The sequence below is a fragment of the Artemia sp. Qi Xiang Cuo genome, chromosome 11, assembly GCF_049724085.1.
Source record: "Artemia sp. Qi Xiang Cuo chromosome 11, ASM4972408v1, whole genome shotgun sequence".
Lineage (NCBI taxonomy): Eukaryota > Metazoa > Arthropoda > Branchiopoda > Anostraca > Artemiidae > Artemia > Artemia sp. Qi Xiang Cuo.
The window spans coordinates 38,015,780-38,037,764 of NC_142804.1; the positions used below are offsets into that span (position 1 = coordinate 38,015,780).

General features: G+C 34.8%; 1 protein-coding gene and 1 non-coding gene across 2 annotated transcripts in view; one reads left to right on the forward strand and one right to left on the reverse strand.

Moving 5' to 3' along the window:
- Dhc64C (dynein heavy chain, cytoplasmic) overlaps positions 1-21,985 on the forward strand; it is a 275,177-nt gene that overhangs the window by 68,483 nt on the left and 184,709 nt on the right. The window contains exons 7-11 of the mRNA XM_089096466.1: positions 357-600; positions 5,560-5,868; positions 7,488-7,684; positions 10,167-10,347; positions 17,700-17,834. Of these exons, the coding sequence (XP_088952592.1) occupies positions 357-600; positions 5,560-5,868; positions 7,488-7,684; positions 10,167-10,347; positions 17,700-17,834 (1,066 nt within the window). The remainder of the gene's footprint in view (positions 1-356; positions 601-5,559; positions 5,869-7,487; positions 7,685-10,166; positions 10,348-17,699; positions 17,835-21,985) is intronic.
- LOC148946949 (U6 spliceosomal RNA) lies at positions 9,485-9,590 on the reverse strand. The gene has a single exon (XR_016142493.1). It is a non-coding gene; the product is annotated as a U6 spliceosomal RNA (small nuclear RNA).

Sequence of the window (21,985 nt, forward strand, 5' to 3'; positions counted from 1 at the left end):
GCCTAAATGATTTACAAAGGCAACATATAAAAGCGGGCGGCTCCATTCCCACCATTAGTAAAAAAAAGAGATGAGAAATTCTATGAAAATTTGTTGACAATTTTTTTTTAATGCTTATGTGTGCTTGTTTATATAGTCCTTAAGACTCTGTTCTTTATTGGAAGTGGATTGGAGGTATTATTCATGTGAGAGAGGGTAGAATGTTATGCATCAACAAGTATTTTCTAGGTTTATATTTTTTATCTTTTTTTGGATAGGAGTCTTGTTCTTTTATACCAATCTCACGGAGACAGTTTTAGCCCTTCTTTCTTGCCGAAGATTCATGTATGTGTATGTTAAGTGTGTTTCTATTTCAGGGATCTTGTTAAGAAGAAGCGTGATGAACATATAAAGATGGTATGGCGGATTCAACCAGCACACAAGCGCCTTCAAACACGTATTGAAGAAATGCGAAAGTTTAGACGGCAACACGAGCAACTCTGCGCTGTCATTACTCGTGTTCTACGTCCTTCAGTAAATCAGCGGGCTTCTCCTGAAGCCAATAAGCAATCTCCTGTTGAACAGCCCTTGTTTGATTTGACAGAGAATAACCCAGTTGAGGTATTTATTTGTTAATTATATCGTTCGAATTTACAACCGAATTCTTGTATCCCTGTTTTTTTTTTTTTTTTTTTTTTTTATATAAAACCAGAAACTGATTATATTTTATAGTTTTAAAATGGAAGGACTTAACTGATGGTTTTGTAACTTTACAAGAGAAAAAAATAATTTTTTTAATCTTCACAGGAATAATTCGTCTCTTCAAAGATTTATTTAAGAAAAAAAAACTGTTGGGGTTTATAGCTGAACTAGCTGAAGAGCCTGCTTGACGATAGACATAAAAATAAAATAATAAAAAAATAAATTGCCGCGCAAGCTGTTTTGTGAGGACTGGAAAAAATATTTTGCCTCTTCCCCCAAAATTCTAAGTGTCCTGACCCCCTTCCCGCTAAAACAAGTAAAACTTTTACCGAAATTCTCAACACGAGCCATGAGACAAAACAGAGCATACTTACAAACTACATATAAAATTTGTCGTCTACTAATAAAACCTTTTTATTGTCAAAAGAAACCTCTATAATGAGATATAGTCACTAGCCTTTAGGAAAATAAATGTGATGAACTTCTAATGAAACTTTTATGTAGTAGAGGTTTAACAGAGATATAATAAATTACTAGAGAGACATTTTATATTTAGAAGCATACATTCCTACTTTTTTAATTTATTGTAAAATTTTAGGAAAGCCAAAACAAACACAAGTTTGTTTTCTAGGCCGTTATTTGCTTGTTACATGGTCGTTATTAAAGGTTTAGGAAAAAAGCATGCTCTCTTGTTATCCAAAAACTAATTGACTTGAATCTGATTGTAAGTCTCCGGGGAAACTGTAACCGGCTCATTATCATCATATCATAGTTTTTAGATTAGCTATTGGGTGATAAGTGTTACGGACAGTTACGAATTATGCTAAGTACGGATTGGTTCATAATATCACATAAAATGATGTCACGTGGTTTTTTAGCTAGAGATATTGAAATATTTATTACACCAATCATGGCTGATCTTCATTACTTCCTATGAAGTGATTAGGCTTCAGCAAATGTAACAAATGCATTAACAGCCCCAAAAAACAAACTTGATTTTTTTTTAGGTTTTTTCTATTTTATGCTAATTTTAAAAAGAAGAAATTTATGCTGCTGGACATAGTTTTTATTTATTTTTACTTCAACATGTATTATATTTAATGTACAATTTTTTCCCCTATGTCAATTAGCTTTTAGATGTATTAGCAAAGGAGCTAATTTTGCCCAAGTTCCTCATGGCTCTAATATTGTTATTATTATTATTATTATATATATATAAGTACGTAAATAAAAGTTAACATGAACACAAACATACATTCTTTTATAATTGTTAAAATGCTACTTTACTTAGCAAATGAAGAAACTATTCACAAGGGGATATGAAAGAAGCAATCAAGAGGTGTAATTTTACGTAGAACCGTCTTAGAAGAAAAAGAAAATAAAAAAGAGCAACTAACGACCGTAAATGGCATTACATATTTTCTTAAAATTATTTTCAAAATTATGAGGTCAGACTACTTTAAACATTATTCGGAACTTAGGACCAATTTTTGAGACACTGGGCGCGAAAAAAGAATTATAAGTGTGATGTTGATGATATTGGTATCCTAATATCAGTAACCATGTAGTATTGTTTATAACTATGAATGACGTTACCAGAAAGAAACATAATATGAAAACACATTCCAATAATGAGCCTATAAATCGTCCTAACTTAGGCACTGCCGCGTTGTTTTGCCGAAATTTTTATCGTATTATCTTGCAAGAAATGAAGAAACTGGAAATGAACATCGAACGCAATGTCCAAGTTGAACAACAATAAAATAAACCAGAGTGTACTAGTGAATATACATGGTACGAAGATTTAGGGATTGTAGTGAAATCCGCTTTATTTTATCTAAAGTGGTAATAATTTATTTATTACCCTCCAATGTTCGGAAATGATTGAACGGATTACTGTAATCAAGAAAAGAAAGTGATTAAAATATAATACACAACAAAAACTGACTAAACAATACACCAGATAATGACTGATAAGGGCCCAGATGATTAAAGATCCGCTCTTGATTAAACTATCAATCTCTTTCCAATAACCTTTGCACCCTGCATTTTGATAACAATTGAGTTACTAGTCGTTTTGGCCTGCATAAAAAGTACTTATGATACCTGAAATGCAGTTGAAAACAAGAATAGCCCTCAAATGGGCTATTAATCAAGGCTGTAATCAAGAAATAGCTTTTGATTAAGCTATCAATCTCTTTCCAATAACATGTGCACCCTCTATTTGGATAATAATTGAGTTACTGGTCGTTTTGGTCTGCATAAAATGCACGTGTTAGAACTGAAATTATGTTGCAAGCAATAAAATCCCTGAAATGGGCTATTAATACAGGCTATAATAAAGAAGTATCTCTTGATTAAGCTATAAATCTCTTTCCAAAACTGCAGCTTTTGATAACAATTGAGTTACTAGTTGTTTTGGTCTGCAAAAAAGTACTTATGATACCTGAAATGCAGTTGAAATCAAGAATAGCTCTAAATGGCATTAAAGGCGTAATCAAGAATAGCTCTTGTCCAATTAACCTTTGCAATCCCTTGCCGTTTTGATAACAATTGAGTTACTAGTTGTTTTGGTCTGCATAAAAAGTACTTGTGATACCTGAAATGCTGTTGAAAGCAAGAATAGCCCTGAAATGGGCTATTAATCAAGGCTATAATCAAGAAGTAGCTCTTGATTAAGCTATCAATCTCTTTCCAATAACCTTTGCACCCTCCGTTTTGATAACAATTGAGTTACTGGTTGTGTTGGTCTGCAGAAAAAGCACTTATGATACCTGAAATGCAGTTGAAAACAAGAATAGCCCTGAAATGGGCTATTAATCAAGGCTGTAATCAAGAAATAGCTCTTGATTAAACTATCAATCTCTTTCCAATAACCTTTGCACCCTACGTTTTGATAACAATTGAGTTACTAGTCGTTTTGGTCTGCATAAAAAGTACTTATGATACCTGAAATGCAGTTGAAAACAAGAATAGCCCTCAAATGGGCTATTAATAAAGGCTATAATCAAGAAATAGCTCTTGATTAAACTATCAATCTCTTTCCAATAACCTTTGCACCCTGCATTTTGATAACAATTGAGTTACTAGTCGTGTTGGTCTGCATAAAAAGTACTTATGATACCTGAAATATTGTTGAAAACAAGAATAGCCCTCAAATGGGCTGTTAATCAAGGCTATAATCAAGAAATAGCTCTTGATTAAACTATCAATCTCTTTCCAATAACCTTTGCACCCTACATTTTGATAACAATTGAGGTACTAGTCGTTTTGATCTGCATAAAAAGTACTTGTGATACCTGAAATTATGTTGAAAACAAGAATATCCCACAAAAGGGCTGTTAATCAAGGCTATAATAAAGAAATAGCTCTTGATTAAACTATCAATCTCTTTCCAATAACCTTTGCACCCTCTATTTTGATAATAATTGAGTTACTAGTCGTTTTGGTCTGCATAAAATGTACGTATTAGAACTGAAATGCTGTTGAAAGCAATAATATCCCTGAAATGGGCTATTTATAAAGGCTATAATCAAGAAATAGCTCTTGATTAAACTATCAATCTCTTTCCAATAACCTTTGCACCCTACATTTTGATAACAATTGAGTTACTAGTCGTTTTTGTCTGCATAAAAATTAATTATGATACCTGAAATATAGTTGAAAAAAAGAATAGACCACAAATGGGCTATTAATACAGGCTGGAATAAAGAAATAGCTTTTGATTAAACTATCAATCGCTTTCCAATAACCTTTGCACCCTACGTTTTGATAACAATTGAGTTACTAGTCGTTTTGGTCTGCATAAAATGCACTTATTATACCTGAAATGCAGTTGAAAACAAGAATAGCCCTCAAATGGGCTATTAATCAAGGCTGTAATCAAGAAATAGCTCTTGATTAAACTATCAATCTCTTTCCAATAACCTTTGCACCCTATATTTTGATAACAATTGAGTTACTGGTCGTTTTTGTCTGCATAAAAAGTACTTATGATACCTGAAATGCAGTTGAAAACAAGAATAGCCCTCAAATGGGCTATTAATCAAGGCTATAATAAAGAAATAGCTCTTGATTACATAAAAAGTACTTAAGTACATAAAAAGTACTTATGATACCTGAAATGTAGTTGAAAACAAGAATAGCCCTCAAATGGGCTATTAATCAAGGCTGTAATCAAGAAGTAGCTTTTGATTAAGCTATCAATCTCTTTCCAATAACCTTTGCACCCTACGTTTTGATAATAATTGAGTTACTAGTCGTTTTGATCTGCATAAAAAGTACTTATGATACCTGAAATGCAGTTGAAAACAAGAATAGCCCTCAAATTTGTATAACAAAAAATATTGTAAATCCAGTTTACTGGAATACAGAAATGGTCCGAAAAATATCGTTTATGAATTTGCCGAAGCGACGATTTAAACAATTTCACTTTGAAACAGTTTTGACATAACTAACCTGTTATTTTGTTTTCGAAATTCACAAATTCATCGTCTTAATATATTGAAATTGGCCGAGAATTATTGAAATAGATGGACTATTAATTAGAAATTTGAAAATAGAATCCCAAATTTTTCAAGAAAGTGGCTGGGTAGAAGGGGTGTTCACCACAATCTTGGCATTAGGTTGTTTAGTGTAAATACTGAAGAGTTTACATTACTAAAAGTAGACGTCATTTTTGGGGAATTTTTTGATAGTCGTAAAACGTCAGAAATTCCAGAATATTTAAACTGCTGTTTGAAACTAAAAAGGAAAAGGTCAATCTGATGTTTTGTCTTGTTTTCTTCTCTTTCGTATTTCCTGCTCAATTTTCAAATCTTAAAGATTTCCCTTGAAACCCCTGTGAGTTCTCTTATGTAATATGATTGACAATTTTAGGAGGTAATGCTAGCCTACGAAAACGTCAAGGAGGTCGACGTCTTGGACATTACACGAGATGGAACAGAATCCTGGGAAGCTGCTGTCAAGCGGTATGATGATCGAATTGATCGTGTTGAAACCCGCATTATTGCTAGACTCCGAGACCAATTAGGACAGGCTAAGTCAGCTCACGAGATGTTTCGCATCTTCAGTCGTTTCAATGCCCTCTTTGTTCGTCCGCATGTGATGGGTGCGATTCGTGAATATCAAACTCACTTGATTCAAAGAGTTAAAGATGATATTGAGACTCTTCAAGAAAAATTCAAGGTGAATTTTTTTCTCATAAAATATTAATAAAAAATAGTAATTTCAACGGTGTGAATTCACGGGAATTAGGTTGGCAAAAATGTTTTTTTCCAAAATCTAGAGGGGAGTAAAAAAATCTTGAAGATCAATGGCCCTCCTCCCCCTCCTCCCAATTGACGTCACTGAACGCTTAAAGCAATTGATTTCAATATTGAGTAATTAAAAGAGAAGCAAAAAATTATATCAAGGAAACTAAACTAGTAAAAACAGAGAGAGAGAGAAAGATCGGTTTAATGAAAAGGGGATTTTCTGAAATTTCTCATCTTTTTGCTCTTCTAGTATCTCTGCCAATATCTTCTAAGTATCCCTCTGTCTTATCTTGCTGTTTACTGCAACATATGCGTTCAATAAAATTCATTTTATTTACTTTTGTTATGTTGTAATGGAATTTTAGTTTGCAATTACATTGTCGATATTTACTTGATTATAGCAGAAGCTTTATTTTGCAAATACACTGCTAAAATACTACCGCCCTAAAACATGTTCTAGTTTATAGGAGAAAGGAGAAGTCACTGCTTAAGCAGAATTCCAATAGAGATGAGCATTATAGTTAAGTTGAAGACAAAATTTGAACGGATGAACTAAATTGAACATTTGGTTAAATAGGTTGGTATACCGTGTAATGCTAGAGGTTCCAATAAAAAATTGTTGCAATTTGTTATATGCAGTTTATTTTATACTCCTATTACAGCTATATTTGCTGAACAGAAAATGACCCTTTTTGCATTGAAAATAGTTTATCTTAAAAAATATACTTTCTTCTCCCTTTCCCAGGCATGCCACATATAAATTTTTCAAAAAAAAAAAAAAAATCTCGCCCCGCCGCTTTTGTCCCCCTGGGAATGTTTTGACCACGTTTTACACGCCTTTTTCTTCTTTTTGTTCGCTATTTCCAAAATTGGAGTCATGCTTCGGAACACATCTATCATGAAGTTTTATTTCTGCTATAAAATTATATTTTTGACATATTGACTTTTATATTAATTAAATGGCTTTTTCTGACCCAGTTTTTTTTTGTAAAAAAATGGTTCTATTAGACAAATACCTTGTTATATATCTCGTATTTGAAAACCATGTGGTTCTTATCAGAAACGTCACTAGCAAAAATATTTGGGGGGGGGGAGCAATGGATTTACTGGCTGATTTGGATGATGCTGCTGCTATGATTTCTTCTTCTTTTTTCTACCTACTGGGACCGGTCTTCTTCCATTGATTTTACATCATTTATTTCCATTAGCTCTTTGCCTCATGAATAAAAAATGGACCAAATGAAATAGCGGTGATTGTCGCCACTATTTTACTTACTCAATTTTTTTCCGACTGCTGAAAACACTGGAAGAGGGGGAGTCCCCCATACATGATGCCCCTTGGCTCCTTTATTCTTTTGAGCAATATCAGTGGTTTAAACAAGTCATTACCAGAGTAACCATGACCTTTTCGTTTTTTTTTAAGCTCTTTTTTTTATAATTTCGAACTATTTATTGATTGAAACTTGCAACCCTGGCAATGACTTCATGTTAGCTACGGTTTTGAATTCGTCACTGCGTCTCTTTATTTATTTATTTTTTTTTTTTACTCAGATTCAATATGGTAGAAGTAAAAGCTCACGAATGAGTCATTTTCGAGACATTCCTCCAATATCTGGCTCTATTATTTGGGCACGACAAGTGGACCGACAACTGTCTGCTTACTTAAAAAGAGTTGAGGATGTACTAGGAAAAGGTTGGGAAAATCACTTAGAAGGACAAAAGCTCAAAGAAGATGGTGACTCCTTCAGGTAATCGCTATTTATTTTTTTTTTTCATTAAGTTTATAAAGTATTTTTTACTACTTGTTTTTGTTGGCCTCATAGTGACTTCATTCAGTTTACGTCCAAAACTAAAGCTCAAAGAAGATGGTGGATTCTTCAGGTAATTACCTTAGTTTTTTTCACTATAATTCAGGGTTATAAAATGTTCGTTTTATTACTTATTTTTGTCGGCCTAATTATATTGGCCTCAAAACAAAAGCTCAAAAAAGATGGTGACTCCTTCCGGTAATAACTGTTGGTTTTTATAGTGCTTGTTTATAATATGTTTTTTACTATGTATGTTTGTTGGCCTCGTAATGGCCTCATTGAGTTGTCTCATTGGATTCATTAATTCTGTTTTTACTGCTCATTGTTTTTAGCGACTAAAGGCATTTTTTTCAATTACTTGGTAGATTGAGACTTGATTAAATAATAGATCTGTTCTAAATCGGTTCGGCTCTGTTGAATTTTAAATAAGTCAATCCAGATATTGATCTGTGATTTCGGTCTCTAATCCAACAAATTGCGGATGTTACATTCCAAAATTCCACTTTTTTCTTTGTTTTAAAGGTAGCCTGTTGCATTGTAACCAATGGCCTTTCATGGAAGAAATTTCGATCAGACGTGACTGACCCAGCCAATTTTTGAAAAAATCTGGAATAGTTTTTCTTTTAAAAGAACCCGTGTTACGAATTTTCGCGCAATATGATATTTTCGTGGACGAACTTTTTTGAGTTTAGGCTAAAACGGTAGACTCGAATTTTTTCAAGACTATCATTACTCATGATCAAGATATGATACTTCGTTTACAGTTTGTAAAAGATTTATGTAATTGGATATTTCATAGATGAACTTTATTGATTTCGGCTGAAATGGTAGTTTTCAAAATTTTATTAATACTACCTCATGCACAATTTATAAAAGAAGAGTTACTTTTCTGTATAGATAACATCTTAAACTATCGAGACTATGAAAGCTTTCTAAACAAAAGCCCACTAATAAAGTTCTCCCAAACACACAAAGGCTAACCACAAAATTTTCATGTGACACGTAATTAAACGTTGTGTATTCAGCTTTATAAAAGCTATTTCATGTGCGTTGCATCCTATAAGTTGTCAAAGCATTATTCAGGGAGATATCTTGGTAAATTATTTATTAATTGCTGATTGTTGTTAAATGTAAGTTTGTTCGTTAGAGAATTTCGCTTAATTAATTATTATTATGTTGTTTTTTTATTTATTTATATTTTTTTTTCTAGTGCGATTATATCTTTGGAGGGAGGGTCCAATTTTGCTAAAACAAGTGGATAGGTAAATTCTGTTAAATTTTAAAAATATTGTAAAAAAAAAATCAAGACATCGTTATTCATTAGATCATTATTTCGGTGTCCAATATAAATTAGCCCCTGAAAGAATTTGTTTTCTTGTAAATTGGAGAAAGTCAGCATATTTATACTGAATACGTGTTTTAAAAGAATAAATAATATTCAAGTCCAGTTTAGTTTATTTTGAATTGAAATTTAAACACTAAACAAAGTAACCATCGGGAATTAATTGTAGATAATTACTACTACTACTACTACTACTAGAAACTCACCGCAGCATCAAGCCGCCTGAAGCCAACACAGCTACGCACGCTCCTCATCCATCCCAATCTATTCAAAGCTTCCCTCTTTACACCCTCCCAGGAAGTTCCCATTTCCTTTCAATCTTCCTTTATGACATCCTCCCACACCAACTGAGGACGACCTGCTTTCCGATTAGCCCTAGAGGGTTGGCCGAAAAGGAAAAAGTTGTGGAACGCTTCACGATTTTCCGTATCATCCTTGCGCAGGAGCCATGCTAATCTTCACTGTATCGTTCCAATTTTAATATATGTCCTCCTGAAGGAGAATAATTATATAAGATAATTAATATTGTAGATAATTAAATAAGATAAAAAGGTTGTTTAAAGGAAAAGGTCGACGTGAAATAGGATCAGTGGGGCTATCAAAATTAACTCTGTAAGCTAATTACTCTTTTGCTCTATTCGACTCATTTTCGAAGAAAAACAAAGGGCTAGGTATGAAATAATTCCTTGGCTTACTTGACTTAAAGCTCTTGTTTGAAAACGTTGCCAGCGTAGAGGTAACCATACGTCAGCGCCGTTAGTTGTCTCCAGAGTTTTCTGTCCTGGGCAAGGATTGGAGCTTCATCGGGGTCGATGTTCATGATAGTGAGTCGACCGCGGATGACCTCTGTCCATCTTGTGCTTGGTCTACTTCTTCGGTGTTTCCAGCCATTTGAAACTGGATTGAAATCGAAGAGGAGCCGAGCGGGCGATGAAATAATGCATATTATTTGATTAGAAACGCAAATAAAAGAAGACAACTAAATATCAATAGAACTAATTTTCAAAATAAGAAACAGAACTACTATTGGACGTAGTAATCAGTTCTTTTTCATCTTGTTTTGACATCATCTGATTTTAGGGCTAAACTGAACACTCAAGAAATTTTTGAAAGTTGGGTTAGAAATGTCACACACAAAAACTTTGGTGTCAGCGGACGCATATTTTTGATTGAAAGTTCTCGAATGGGCCGTGCTGGAAGAGGAATGCAGCTTCGACTTCGCGTGAACTTTCTACCAGAGATTATTACTCTAGCTAAAGAAGTAAGTGTCTATTCTTTGTTCTGTCTTATTATTTCCTTTTCTTACTGTGAAAGAAATTTGTTGTCTTCCTCCTTTGTTTCTCTCATAATTTATTTTGCTAAAGTCGTTCTTTGAAAATGTTACTTTGAAAATGTGAGTTCTAAGATCTATCTGACATTTGAAGTCCAAAAAAAGCTACTCCCAAATATTAAAGCTACCACCTTTTTAAGCCCTGAGGGTTTCTTCCTTTTTTCGCAACCTAGGCTCCCTATGTCTGTAGAGAATACTTCTACTCCTTTGCTTTCATTTTTAGATAAAAATGAACCTCTTAATCCATCTCTTTCCAGTAAAAAATTATCCCTTTCCTCTTCATCCAAGGTCTTTGAGCCTCGATGACGCATTTTATGAGTGATCGCGTAGCTTGCATGGATAGCTCTTCTTTTTCGTTTGTCCTTGACTCGTGGATCCACTCTGTCTCTCTATTTGTGAAAAGATACCATTATTGAGTCCACCTTCCCCGATTCTAATTCTTCTGTAATAAAACTTGATGGAATAATTGCCTTTGTTAATAGCCGTTTCTCTTAAAATTTGCTTACTAATTCAGATGGCCTTGATTTTGAAAAAATGCCTAAACTAGAGGCTATTTCCCAATTACTTGAAACTGAAATTACCTAAGTCCTTATACAAAATTTGTGCGCCCTTAAAATGAATAACCACTCCCAGCTTATAAACCCACTGATTATTCACTTGCAAAATTAAGGGGGGTGTCCCTTTCCTTTCTCATACCAAAAGTTGATCCAGATCCCACTTCAGAGATCATAATGAGATACTCTTATGAAGCCTCAAATTGACTCTTCTACCATGTCCCTGAAATTTACTCCAAAATACTGTGGTTTAACGTTCCCTTAACCAAGGGATTAGGCAGGACTATATATTCATTCAGCGATTATTAACTAAGGCCGATTTTGGTATTTCAGCATATCCTATAGGAGAATTTTCTTATTTGGTGTTGTTAGAGGTTTAAAAGTTGATTTTCCTTGTAAAAAGCTCAAATATAAAGCAGCTTGGTAAAATTCCGACAACCAAAGTGTTTTACCTCATTTGCACCGTACTTTTTATACCCTTCCGTCCTCTTCGTGGGTCTACCTCTCCTAGAAGGCACATATCGCTTCTGCCTCTTTTAATAGCTGACGTCAAGCACTCATTCTCGGCCTTAAGCTACTATTTCATCCACTTCCAAACTTTCCATTTTGTGATTTTAGATCATAATCACTAAGGAGACGCACAATTTAAATTCACTCGATTTAAATGTTCTGAAATTTAAGAAACAGATAGAAAATAATCTTCAGCTTCCTTAAATATCCTTTATAAAATGCTTTAATTGATAAACCTTATTTTAGGCCATATGTAATTGTCTCAGATAGCTAATTTGAAGTAAATTCAATTTCATTAAAATAGGTAGATTTCTGTCGCTAGCTCTAAGAGGAAACGTTAAAAAAGAAGGAGAAAATGAGAAATTAAGCTCTGTTAGTCACAATAAAGCGTTAAAAAAACTTTTGAACGATAGAGCTTATCTTGTGGTGATGTCTCCAAAAGCCGATAGGAGTAAATTCAGGTTCTTAAAAAATGGTAAGATTCCTGTCACTACTTAAGGAAACATAAAATAGTAGACAATTTGTTCCTCCCTGTTAAAAAACCACAAAGTTAAGTCCTGTCACTCACGGAAATACTACTACTATTACTACTAACAACTCACCGCAGCACCAAGCCGCCCGAGAGCAACACAGCTACGCATGCTCCTCCTCCATCCCAATCTATTTAAATCCTCCCTCTTTACACCCGCCCACGAAGTTCCCGTTTCCTTTAAATCTTTCTTTATGACGTCCTCCCATCCCAGACGAGGGCAAACTACTTTCCAATTATCCCTAGACGGTTCGCTGAAAAAAACAGTCTTCGGCAATCTGTCATCCTTAATCCGCACAACGTGCTCTAGCCACCTCAACCTTTCTTTCATTATAGCCATAGAGAGTGGTATTGAACCACATTTTTTGTATAGCCTATTATTTGAAATACGGTCAGTCAGCCGGGTACCCAGAACAATCCTTAAGCAATTTCTCTGGAAAACATTTAGCAAATCTTCATCCGCTTTTCTGAGCGCCCATGCTTCAGAGCCATATTTGACCACTGTCATCACTATAGCTTCTAATATTCTAATCTTGGTTTGCAGGCTTATTTTCCTATTCTTCCAAACTTTTTTTTAACTGTGAAAAAACACATTGAGCCTTGGGTATTCTACTTTTAACATCTTCACTGCTCCCACCATCTTTACTAATAATACTACCAAGGTAAGAGAAGCTGCCCACCTGATCTCAATTTTTTCATTACCCAACGTCACCTTTTCATCTTCACATATTCCCAGCGTTAGTGACATAATCTTCCTAACATTAATTTTCAAATCAATTCTGGCACCCTGAACTCGCAAAACCTCTAAAACTTCATTCATTTTGCTCACACTTTCATCTAGGATGCTTAAATCATCAGCATAATCCAAGTCCAGGAGAATGTTTCCTCCCCATTTGATTCCGTGGCCTCCCATTGCCTTTCCTGTGCTCCTTAAGACAAAGTCCATCAAAATAACCCATATAAAGGGAGATAGAACACAACCCTGCTTAACTGCTGATTTAATACAAAACCAGCTGCTAACCTCATTTCCTACCTTAACCACAGCAGTGTTATTCTCGTACATAGCACTAATCAGTTTAATGTATTTGTCTGGTATACCATACAAGGATTAAACCTTTGCTAAAGCTCTTCTATCAACAGAATCGAACGCTTGCTCATAAGCTATAAAACTGAAGACCAAAGGTGTTTGAAAACTCAGGCATTTCTCAATTATTAACCTAAGAGTGACAATTTGGTCGACACATCCTCTACCTTTTCTAAAACGGCACTGTTCTTCTCTTAAAAGTTTGTCTACGGCATCTCTCAGTCTAAAACGTATCATATTACTAAGTAATTTACTACCTACAGAGACCAGACTAATGCCTCGATAATTACCACACTCACTTTTAATCACCTTTCTTAAAAAGTGGCTTAATTAAGGTTTTCCTAAAATCGTTAGGCACTTCCCATTTTTCAAAAATCATAATCATAGTCTTTAGTAACTTATTTCTAACCTCAGATCCACCATATTTAATGAACTCATTTACCACCCTATCAGCACCTGGAGCCTTATTATTGTTTAATCCTTTTAGTACTGTCGCTAATTCTTCCTCACAAAACAAATCTTTCTTCACATCCAAGGCATCACAGACTTTTTCATTTACCTCTGTATCTTTTCCTGCAGCACTATCTCGACTAAGCAAATTCTCAAAATGTTTGGCCATCTCTCTTTAGTTCTTTCCTTATCGCCAATTGTGGCCCCGTTTCTATCTTTAACTGGGCCAAGTCCCGATTGACTACTCCCTCTCAGTGTATTAACATGCCAGTACAATATTTTACTATTATGCCGTCTAGCTGCATCTTCCAGATCCTCGGCAATTTTATCCATTTCACACCTCCTTAGTTCATATTTTAATGCTTTCTTCTCTTTCCTTACATTCCTTTCGTTTTCATATTATATATCACTCAGATAATTCTTGTGCAAGTCCTTTCTCCTTTCTACTAAACATAAATCTTTCTTACTTATATTCTTAGCTGCAGTTCAAGATTTCTTCCCTAAGACACCTTCAGCAACTTCACAGATTATTTTTTAAAATTATTCCAACCATCTTCCACATTATGAAAATTTAAACTCTCAAGTTTAGTATTCAACTGTTCCTGGAAAGTTTCTCTCAAATTCTCATCCTGAAGTCTTCCAACCTCACAACCTCCCGGGAGGTAGTTACCCTTCCGATATTTCAGCTTTAAATTAACCCTTGACACTGCTAGATGGTGATCTTTACTTTTAACATCAATAACAGCACTCCTATATACCCTAGTATCTTGTATTGATCCTGCCAGTCTTCGGTTTACTATAACATAATCAATAAGGTTTGCTGTATTTCCATCACGTGAATACCATGTTAATTTATGAGCCATTTTTTGACCAAACATCGTATTGGTTATAATTTGATTGTTATACCTACAAAATTGCAAAAGTCTGTAGCCAATACTTTTTTCTTTTTCTACACAAAATTCGAAGATGTTAAGTTACAATTCATCCATATTTCTACCATCCTGGGCGTTAAAATCTCCCAATAGAAATATCGTGTTTTGCTTCGGACCCTGTCTATTCGCTCCTGTAACTGTAAGTAAAATTCATATGAGTCACTATCATCTCTGTCAGGTAGTTCTACCGGGGCATATACTACTGTAACTAATACCCTGAACTTTTCAGTCGTAAAATGAACAATTAGCATTCTATTATAAATACCTTCCCAGCCTAAACAAGACTTAGCAGCTTCCTTATTCATCATGAGCCCTACTCCCTGTCTAAGTACCCATCCTCCCTGCCTGAGTAAACAAATTCTATATCGCCTAATTTCATGCTTCCTACCCCTGGCATATGAATTTCTCAAACTCCTAATAAGTCCAGTTCGAATCGTCTGAATTCAATATTGATACAATAGTCATTTTTAACGTCCTAGCATCCCAGGTTCCAACTTTCATATTTTTTAAATCATTGAAAATATTTTCGCCTCAGGAAAAGCAATGATCCCGGATACCAGTGCAGGACGGGGATCACATATATTCTCAAGTCTGCAGCGAAGTGCTTAAGCCGGCTTAGAACCGGACAGCAAGAAGTCCCTGGGACCTTCATGAATGGAGACTTTGTGCAATCCTGTGCCCATCTTGGTCACAACATGGTTTTCAGCACTTGGCGATGCTCTTCTATCAACAAGAATATGCTACTACGGGGAGGCAGCCCATAATAGATAAATTAGCTAGGAAGAGGTTTTTTTCAGCCCGAAAGATATCTCTCGAGTATTTGCTACCACCACCAAGATCTGCGTTACTGGCCGCTCCAGGCAGGCTCACGCCCAAACCCTTCAACGCAACCAGTGCGACCTCCCTACTCACCGGCGCGTCAGCGACGATCACCAAGGATCGACGAGCTCTGCGACCGGCGGTCCGGTATCAGCACAATGCTAAAGCGCCTCCCATTTTAAGGGCTAGCACGGAAATGGTATTTGTAAATAGAAAAAAAGACAGACCAAAATCCTGGGAACTCGTTGCAACTTTAAACATCCTTAATCATACTCTTCTCTTCTAAATACAAACTTCCCTCCTTTGTCTTGGGACCTCCTTTTCGAGGCCCCATTGTTCTTATTTTGCCTCGTTATACGGGGAAAAAACCTATAATTTGAAGAATTTATATTATTCTTATTAAAGCTTTTCCCGATTTGGTTCCCAAACCTTCTTTTCATTACTTCTCAAAGACTAAATTTACTTCTCACATGATGTCAAAGATAAGTATTTTTTATTGTTTTTTTTTTCGTGTTTGTTAATCATGAGGTACTTCGGAGCTATTTAATGGTGGCTAACCTGATTCCTGCACAGGAAACTGCACGCATGATTTTATCAATGCTCTTCTTATTCGTCCTATAGCTTTGATTTCGACTACGTAAAAATTACTTTAATATATGTTGCTATTTCACCTGATTTCTTTTCTACATACTAATCGTCATCAGTCTGTCTATAAGAAACAATTTTACTGGGATTCACCACTTTCATTCAGCGTTCTGTTATCGCTGGCTGTACTTGTTTTGTTGATGTTCTTAAGGTGTATTCTCCCTCTGTTACAAGGGATTTCGCGACAAGCTTGTAGCTGTAGCTTGCACCAAAAAGATAATATACGTATGTTTTTGGTTCATTAGTCTCAGATTGATCCATTCACAGAGATAGAATTTTGATATTACTTCGACTTATTGTTAGAGACGGATCTAAACTTACTTAATAAAAGAAAAAAAATTCTTTTTCAAGGACTTCCAACCAATTTTCGAGATTTTTAATCTAAAGAATCCTTTATGCCAACTTTAAAATTTTAATTCGGTGGATGGATCAAACTGAATCTCAGCTACAGAGTTATAGTAATTTTTTTTTCTTTAATATATTAGAACTGTAGTAGAACTGGAAAACAATATATCGAAACTTACACAAGAAATATAAACCTTAAGTTGTTTGACTATGTCATTTGGAACTAGGTATTTTAAAGAATGTGGTGTCCTCCCCGCCACCAAACCCCCTTACTTTAGACCCCTTTCTTTTCTGTTATATAGAAACCGTTTCATGATTTGTTTGGGTTTCTGAAAACAGTCCATCTTTGTCTTAGAAAAAAGGTGTTCGCCAGGTTTTTTTTTGTTTATTTTAAAGATTTCAATTAGTGGCTTATTGCTAGTGGACTTGTTTTTTTTACACTGGATCCGTCTCTTTCTCTCGCTCTTTCTTATCCATTAGCTATTTATACTATGCTGATGTCCAAGTTTTGTTGGCTTCCTGTCCTACTGTGCTTAATATGCTACTCAAGACTTGTTGGAGCCCTTGCTGCTGACTATGGTCTTTTGTCCACCCATGGCTTGAGTACACTTGTCCTGTTTGGTATTCGGGTCTTTCAAAAGAGTTGTGCGATCAGATTGAAAAGTTGAAAAGTCTCATACTCACGCCTCATGAGAGTCAAACTTGAAACACTTCAGAATAGCGAAACTGGTTTGTTTTTGTTTTGCAGGATATGCGACTTCTAAACCCTCGTATAGAAAATTTATTCTCCGAAAATCTTTTCTCTTAAACATTGACCCCTTTGCCTAGCCTCGCAACCCATTTACACCTTTCTCCGTTCATATTTTTGTCTATACCTACATACAAGAAATTTTCATCCCTTGCTTAGCCAAAAAAATCCTACCATTTTCAAATCCATTTTTCGTTTTCTACCTGTTATTTTATCTGTATGTCTATACTGTATATATATATATATATATATATATATATATATATATATATATATATATATATATATATATATATATATATATATATATATATATATATATATATATATATATATATATATATAATGTACTTTTTGAGTGCCATGTTGAAGATGTACCTGTATATTTTTTCTAACGTCCCAAATATAAGTACCCAGTTGTCGGGTAAACTTGCTACCTTTTTAACTAGCTTTCGTATTGCTTTTTTTAAGTTTACCATTTTTTATGTATAAATATTTTGAACAGCCAACATGGGCTACAGCAAAAAAAAAGATACAGGCTTACTTGTTAAATCTGTCATTCATTCTACTTGTAGATGTAATATATTTACATTCCAATCACATTTTAGCCTAATTAGTCCTGGTCGTTTGTGAATCGCAATTTGCCTGATCCTGTTTATATTTCCAGGTCCGTAACTTGAAAGCAATGGGCTTCCGGGTTCCTTTGGCGATCGTCAACAAAGCACATCAAACTAATCAGCTCTATCCTTACGCGATCTCTCTGATCGAAAGTGTACGGACCTATGAACGCACTTTGGAAAAGGTAAGATTTAATCGTTTACTTTTGTGCTAAGTAGCAAGTGTGCGCTTTTATGAATTTTATAAGATATTCTGCAGCATACTGCAGGATTGCAGTATGCTGCAATCCTGCCGATAAGATACTAGGAACCACAACAAAAATTCTAAGTTTCTTTGTCGAAAATCCTGGCACAATCGTTTTTTATAACTTCGGAGGAAGGCTTTTCTTAGATCCATCTTATTTTAGTTAAGATTATGAAGCTCCTTGTTTTTTAATCATTCTTCTTTTGACCCTTTCATTGTCGTTTCATTTGGGCATATTATTAGCGATAACGGTACTATTTTTAAACCCACCATGAATAAAGTAAAGATCCTGTCTGAGATGAATAATAGTCATTGACTTAATGTATTTACGTGTTAATTGCTGATAATTTCCGCTGAAAACAGTTGGAATGGCTGGAGAAATACGCTCATAAAAATTCGCACTTTGCTGTGGTTTGATCTCTTTTGTTACCTAAGAAGGGCAATAGATCTTTAAATTTTCGCACCATTGAGCCCTCGTTCGATAATCTACAACGACTAGTTTGATACGATCATCCCTGGGGAAAACAAACTGATGCACTTCCGTCTTTCGAAGAAAAAATGCAAAACTATGTATTTTTGTAGATAGTAACTTTGGGGTTATCTGACATTTTTGATTTTATTCTATAATTTTCTTCGAGATAGTAAAATTTGTGAATGTCTTTTACCTCTTGTTCCGACATTAGCAGAAAATTATTTATGCTAAGAACTTCTGAGGAACAAATTAAAATTAATGTATTTTCGATATTTAAACTCAGTATAAGAACTTTGGAGAGTTTCTGTTGACAAGAGTTACTCTTTGCTTACAGTTCTGTCTACGAATTATTTGTTTCAGAGCTTTCTTAAATGTGAGGGAGTCTGCCCTTAGACGGTAACGGCATACAGACTGTAATCTTGAAGTATTAGTGCATATTATGTATTTTGTTAATCCCGTTAGCTAATTTTTTAGACAGAAATAAAGCAACGAGGATAATGATAACCAAAATGGGGCATCAATGGGAACATGGTAAATGATAGATTACAATTAAGCTAATTTTTATAAGGCCTACTACTGTTTTGACCAATGTTTGTCTGCTTTCGAGACACGGGGGCATTCAGATATTTTTGGAACCTGAAATTGATTTCCAGCCCATTCTCCGTCCTTCGCCTTTCTTTCTTTTATTTTACATGATCAAAACTGGTGACATCCCCTTTTTATGCCAAAAAAAGAGAACGAAAAAAATTTGGGCAAAAAGGGAAACAAAAAATTCATGTCCTGTGTTTTGTCTGAAAATTACGCCCTTTAATGGAAAATAATTTAAACTTTAAATCTTTGACATATATTTCTGTTGGTGTGCATGAAACTTAGCTCATCCTCATTAACATAACCCTCGCTAATTTAACGCAATCCTCATTCAACTCAACCCCCATTCAACCCAAGTCCCGTGCAACTCAACTCCCATCGAGCTATTCACTCAATCCCCATGCAATTTAACCATATTCAGCAAATTTGTTGTAGTCGACCACATCTACAGGAAACATACTAATAAATTAAAAGTAGTACCATTAGATTCCTTAGTTTATGCTCTTTTCAAGTGTTATGATCGTTTTTCTCACAAGGCACCTCCCCTCCCTCCAAGCCTTAATAATATGTTTCTCCGTTATTTCGCACCTCATGATGCATCATGTCTTAACTGTTAACCGATTTTTTTCGCTATCTTGGTTCAGTGAAAAGCTTTCCAACTAAAGATTTCAGTATAATTGCTGGATAAAAATATTGTTTGAAAGGATTTTTAAAATGTGGATAGCAATGGAAGGAAACATTATAATCCGATAACCAGCCCCCTCACATAGGGAATAATTCTTGTTTGTTTCAAGTTTGAATGTTGCTTCTGACTTTCAGTTGATTTTTTTTTTTAATTTAATGTTTCAGCTGGCAGAAAAAATTAAATTACTTCGAAGACCAAAATCGATGGTAGACCTTATGTTTTGAAACTGTTTAATGTAAGTAGAAGTTATAAAAAAAAGAAAAAAAGGAAATCGATAAATTTTAAATTTCTGCCTTGATCTGTAATTATTTATTTTTATTTAGTAAGTTAGCTCAAAGAATAACCCGTACCGAGAACATGCAAAAGCCTAAAAAGGGAATTTTGATCGCACAAAATGGAAATTGCATAACTTTGATTGCATAAGATTGAAAATATGATTGCATTTGATATGGGCATATATTTTTTTTTTCTCAATGATTTCACATATGTGAAATTCATGAATTTTAGATTTACCAAACCAAAGTTATTAGCCTAAGACGACTATAATTTTTTAAAAAGGTTTATTCTTAATGAAAATATAACATCAAATTGAGCATATCTGAAAAATCTTAGTTTTAAACCTGGGTCTAAAAAGATACGAAATTTCGTATTTTTCATAATCAATTAAGTAACGTTGACCTAGCACAGAACGATGTGTCTCTTATGTAATTTTGACCCGCGTCTCCATGTTTTTGGGATATTTCTCCATTTTCGGTTTTTTAGTATAGAACGAATAGTATTAGAAAATCAAGAGGAAGCTTGTTCGAACAGGAATAGAAAGTTCTTGTGCCATTTTCGAGGGTCAAATATGATCGCAGGGGAACCATCTCACTTCCTATGCAGGTGCATACCACCAGACACCCTCAAAGCCCCAAGTAGAATCAGATCAAATTTTAGATATTTATCAATCTCAGAGTGGTAAAAAGGTAAAAAAGATCTCTAGGGGATATGACCCGTACAGATCCAGGGGAGACGGCTTCAGATTATGAAGTTAACCGTTCTTCACAGATGTATGTTACTAGAAACGTAGCACCACCTTGTTTTAAACTGGAAATATATCCCAGAATCGTGGAGGGATATTTAAGTCTTGATGGAAAAACGAGTTAAGGATGAGCCTCGGACTGGCTTCCTGCAAAACCAGTTAAGTCAAGACTTGGTACAAAAACGAGTTAAGTTAGGATTCAGTTCAATACCGAGCTAAGTCTTGGTTCAGTTTAGTACAAGGAGTCGTGTAGTGCGACTGGAGGCGTGAAGTGTGCCTGTCTCGCATTTCACATACACCACCCCCCCCGCCCCTGCTCACTTGTTCTTTGAAATATAGATGTTTTTCTCCAATCGGCTTAAAACCCATTGGGTCTTTATGTCGGTAAACATTATCATAGGCAGCGCAATAGTGCTGCCTAAGTAAAGAACGATGTTGGCACAATCTTTTTTTTTTTTTTTTTTTTTTTTTTTTTTTTTTTTTTTTAGACCAGGGCACTTCGTATCGAAGGAGCTGTCGTAGAAACTTAGAAAAGGGCTCATTCGATATAATAGTGCCCTTTTAATAGTCGAAAGTGATTGGAGGGCAACTAACACCTCTTCCACGCCCACTATTTCCCCAAACACATCCAACTAAAATTTTAAGATAGCCATTTTGTTCAATGTAGATGAAAGTTCTGGAAATAATGTCTTTGAGGATGACACTCCCTCCACAGCCATCAGGGCAAGGGTTGTAAGTTATGCCCTGGGGGTATATAAGCTTTTTTATAGATAGCGTTGTCGTAGAAACTTCAAAAAGGGATCATTCGTTTAGAAATTGAAAGGGCTAGTGCCCTTTTTAATAGTCGAAAGTGATTGGAGGGCAACTAACCCCCCTATATTGCCCACCATTTCCCTAAACACACCTAATCAAAATTTTGATATAGCAATTTTGTTCAACGTAGTTGAAAGTTTCGGAAATTAGGTCTTTGAAGATGACCCCCCCCCCCCACACACACACACACAGCCTTCAGGGTAAGGGTTGTAAGTTATGCCCTGGCGGCAAATAAGGTTTTTATAGAAAAATTCTTTTAAATGTTTTCACTTTTATAACTTTAAAAATCAAAATTAATTAAGATTTTAAGGAATAAATATCAGCATATGTATATTAAACTGACAATGCACATTTTTTCAGTAAAATACAAATTATATTCTGACTTTTAGAAAGCATAGAGAGCCCTACTCATATTAATTTCTTTTCGTTTTGAGTTTGACTCTGTTATTTATTTTAATTTATGTTTGTTTTGAGTTTCATTTGTTTATTGATACTGATTTGTGGTAGTTGTAT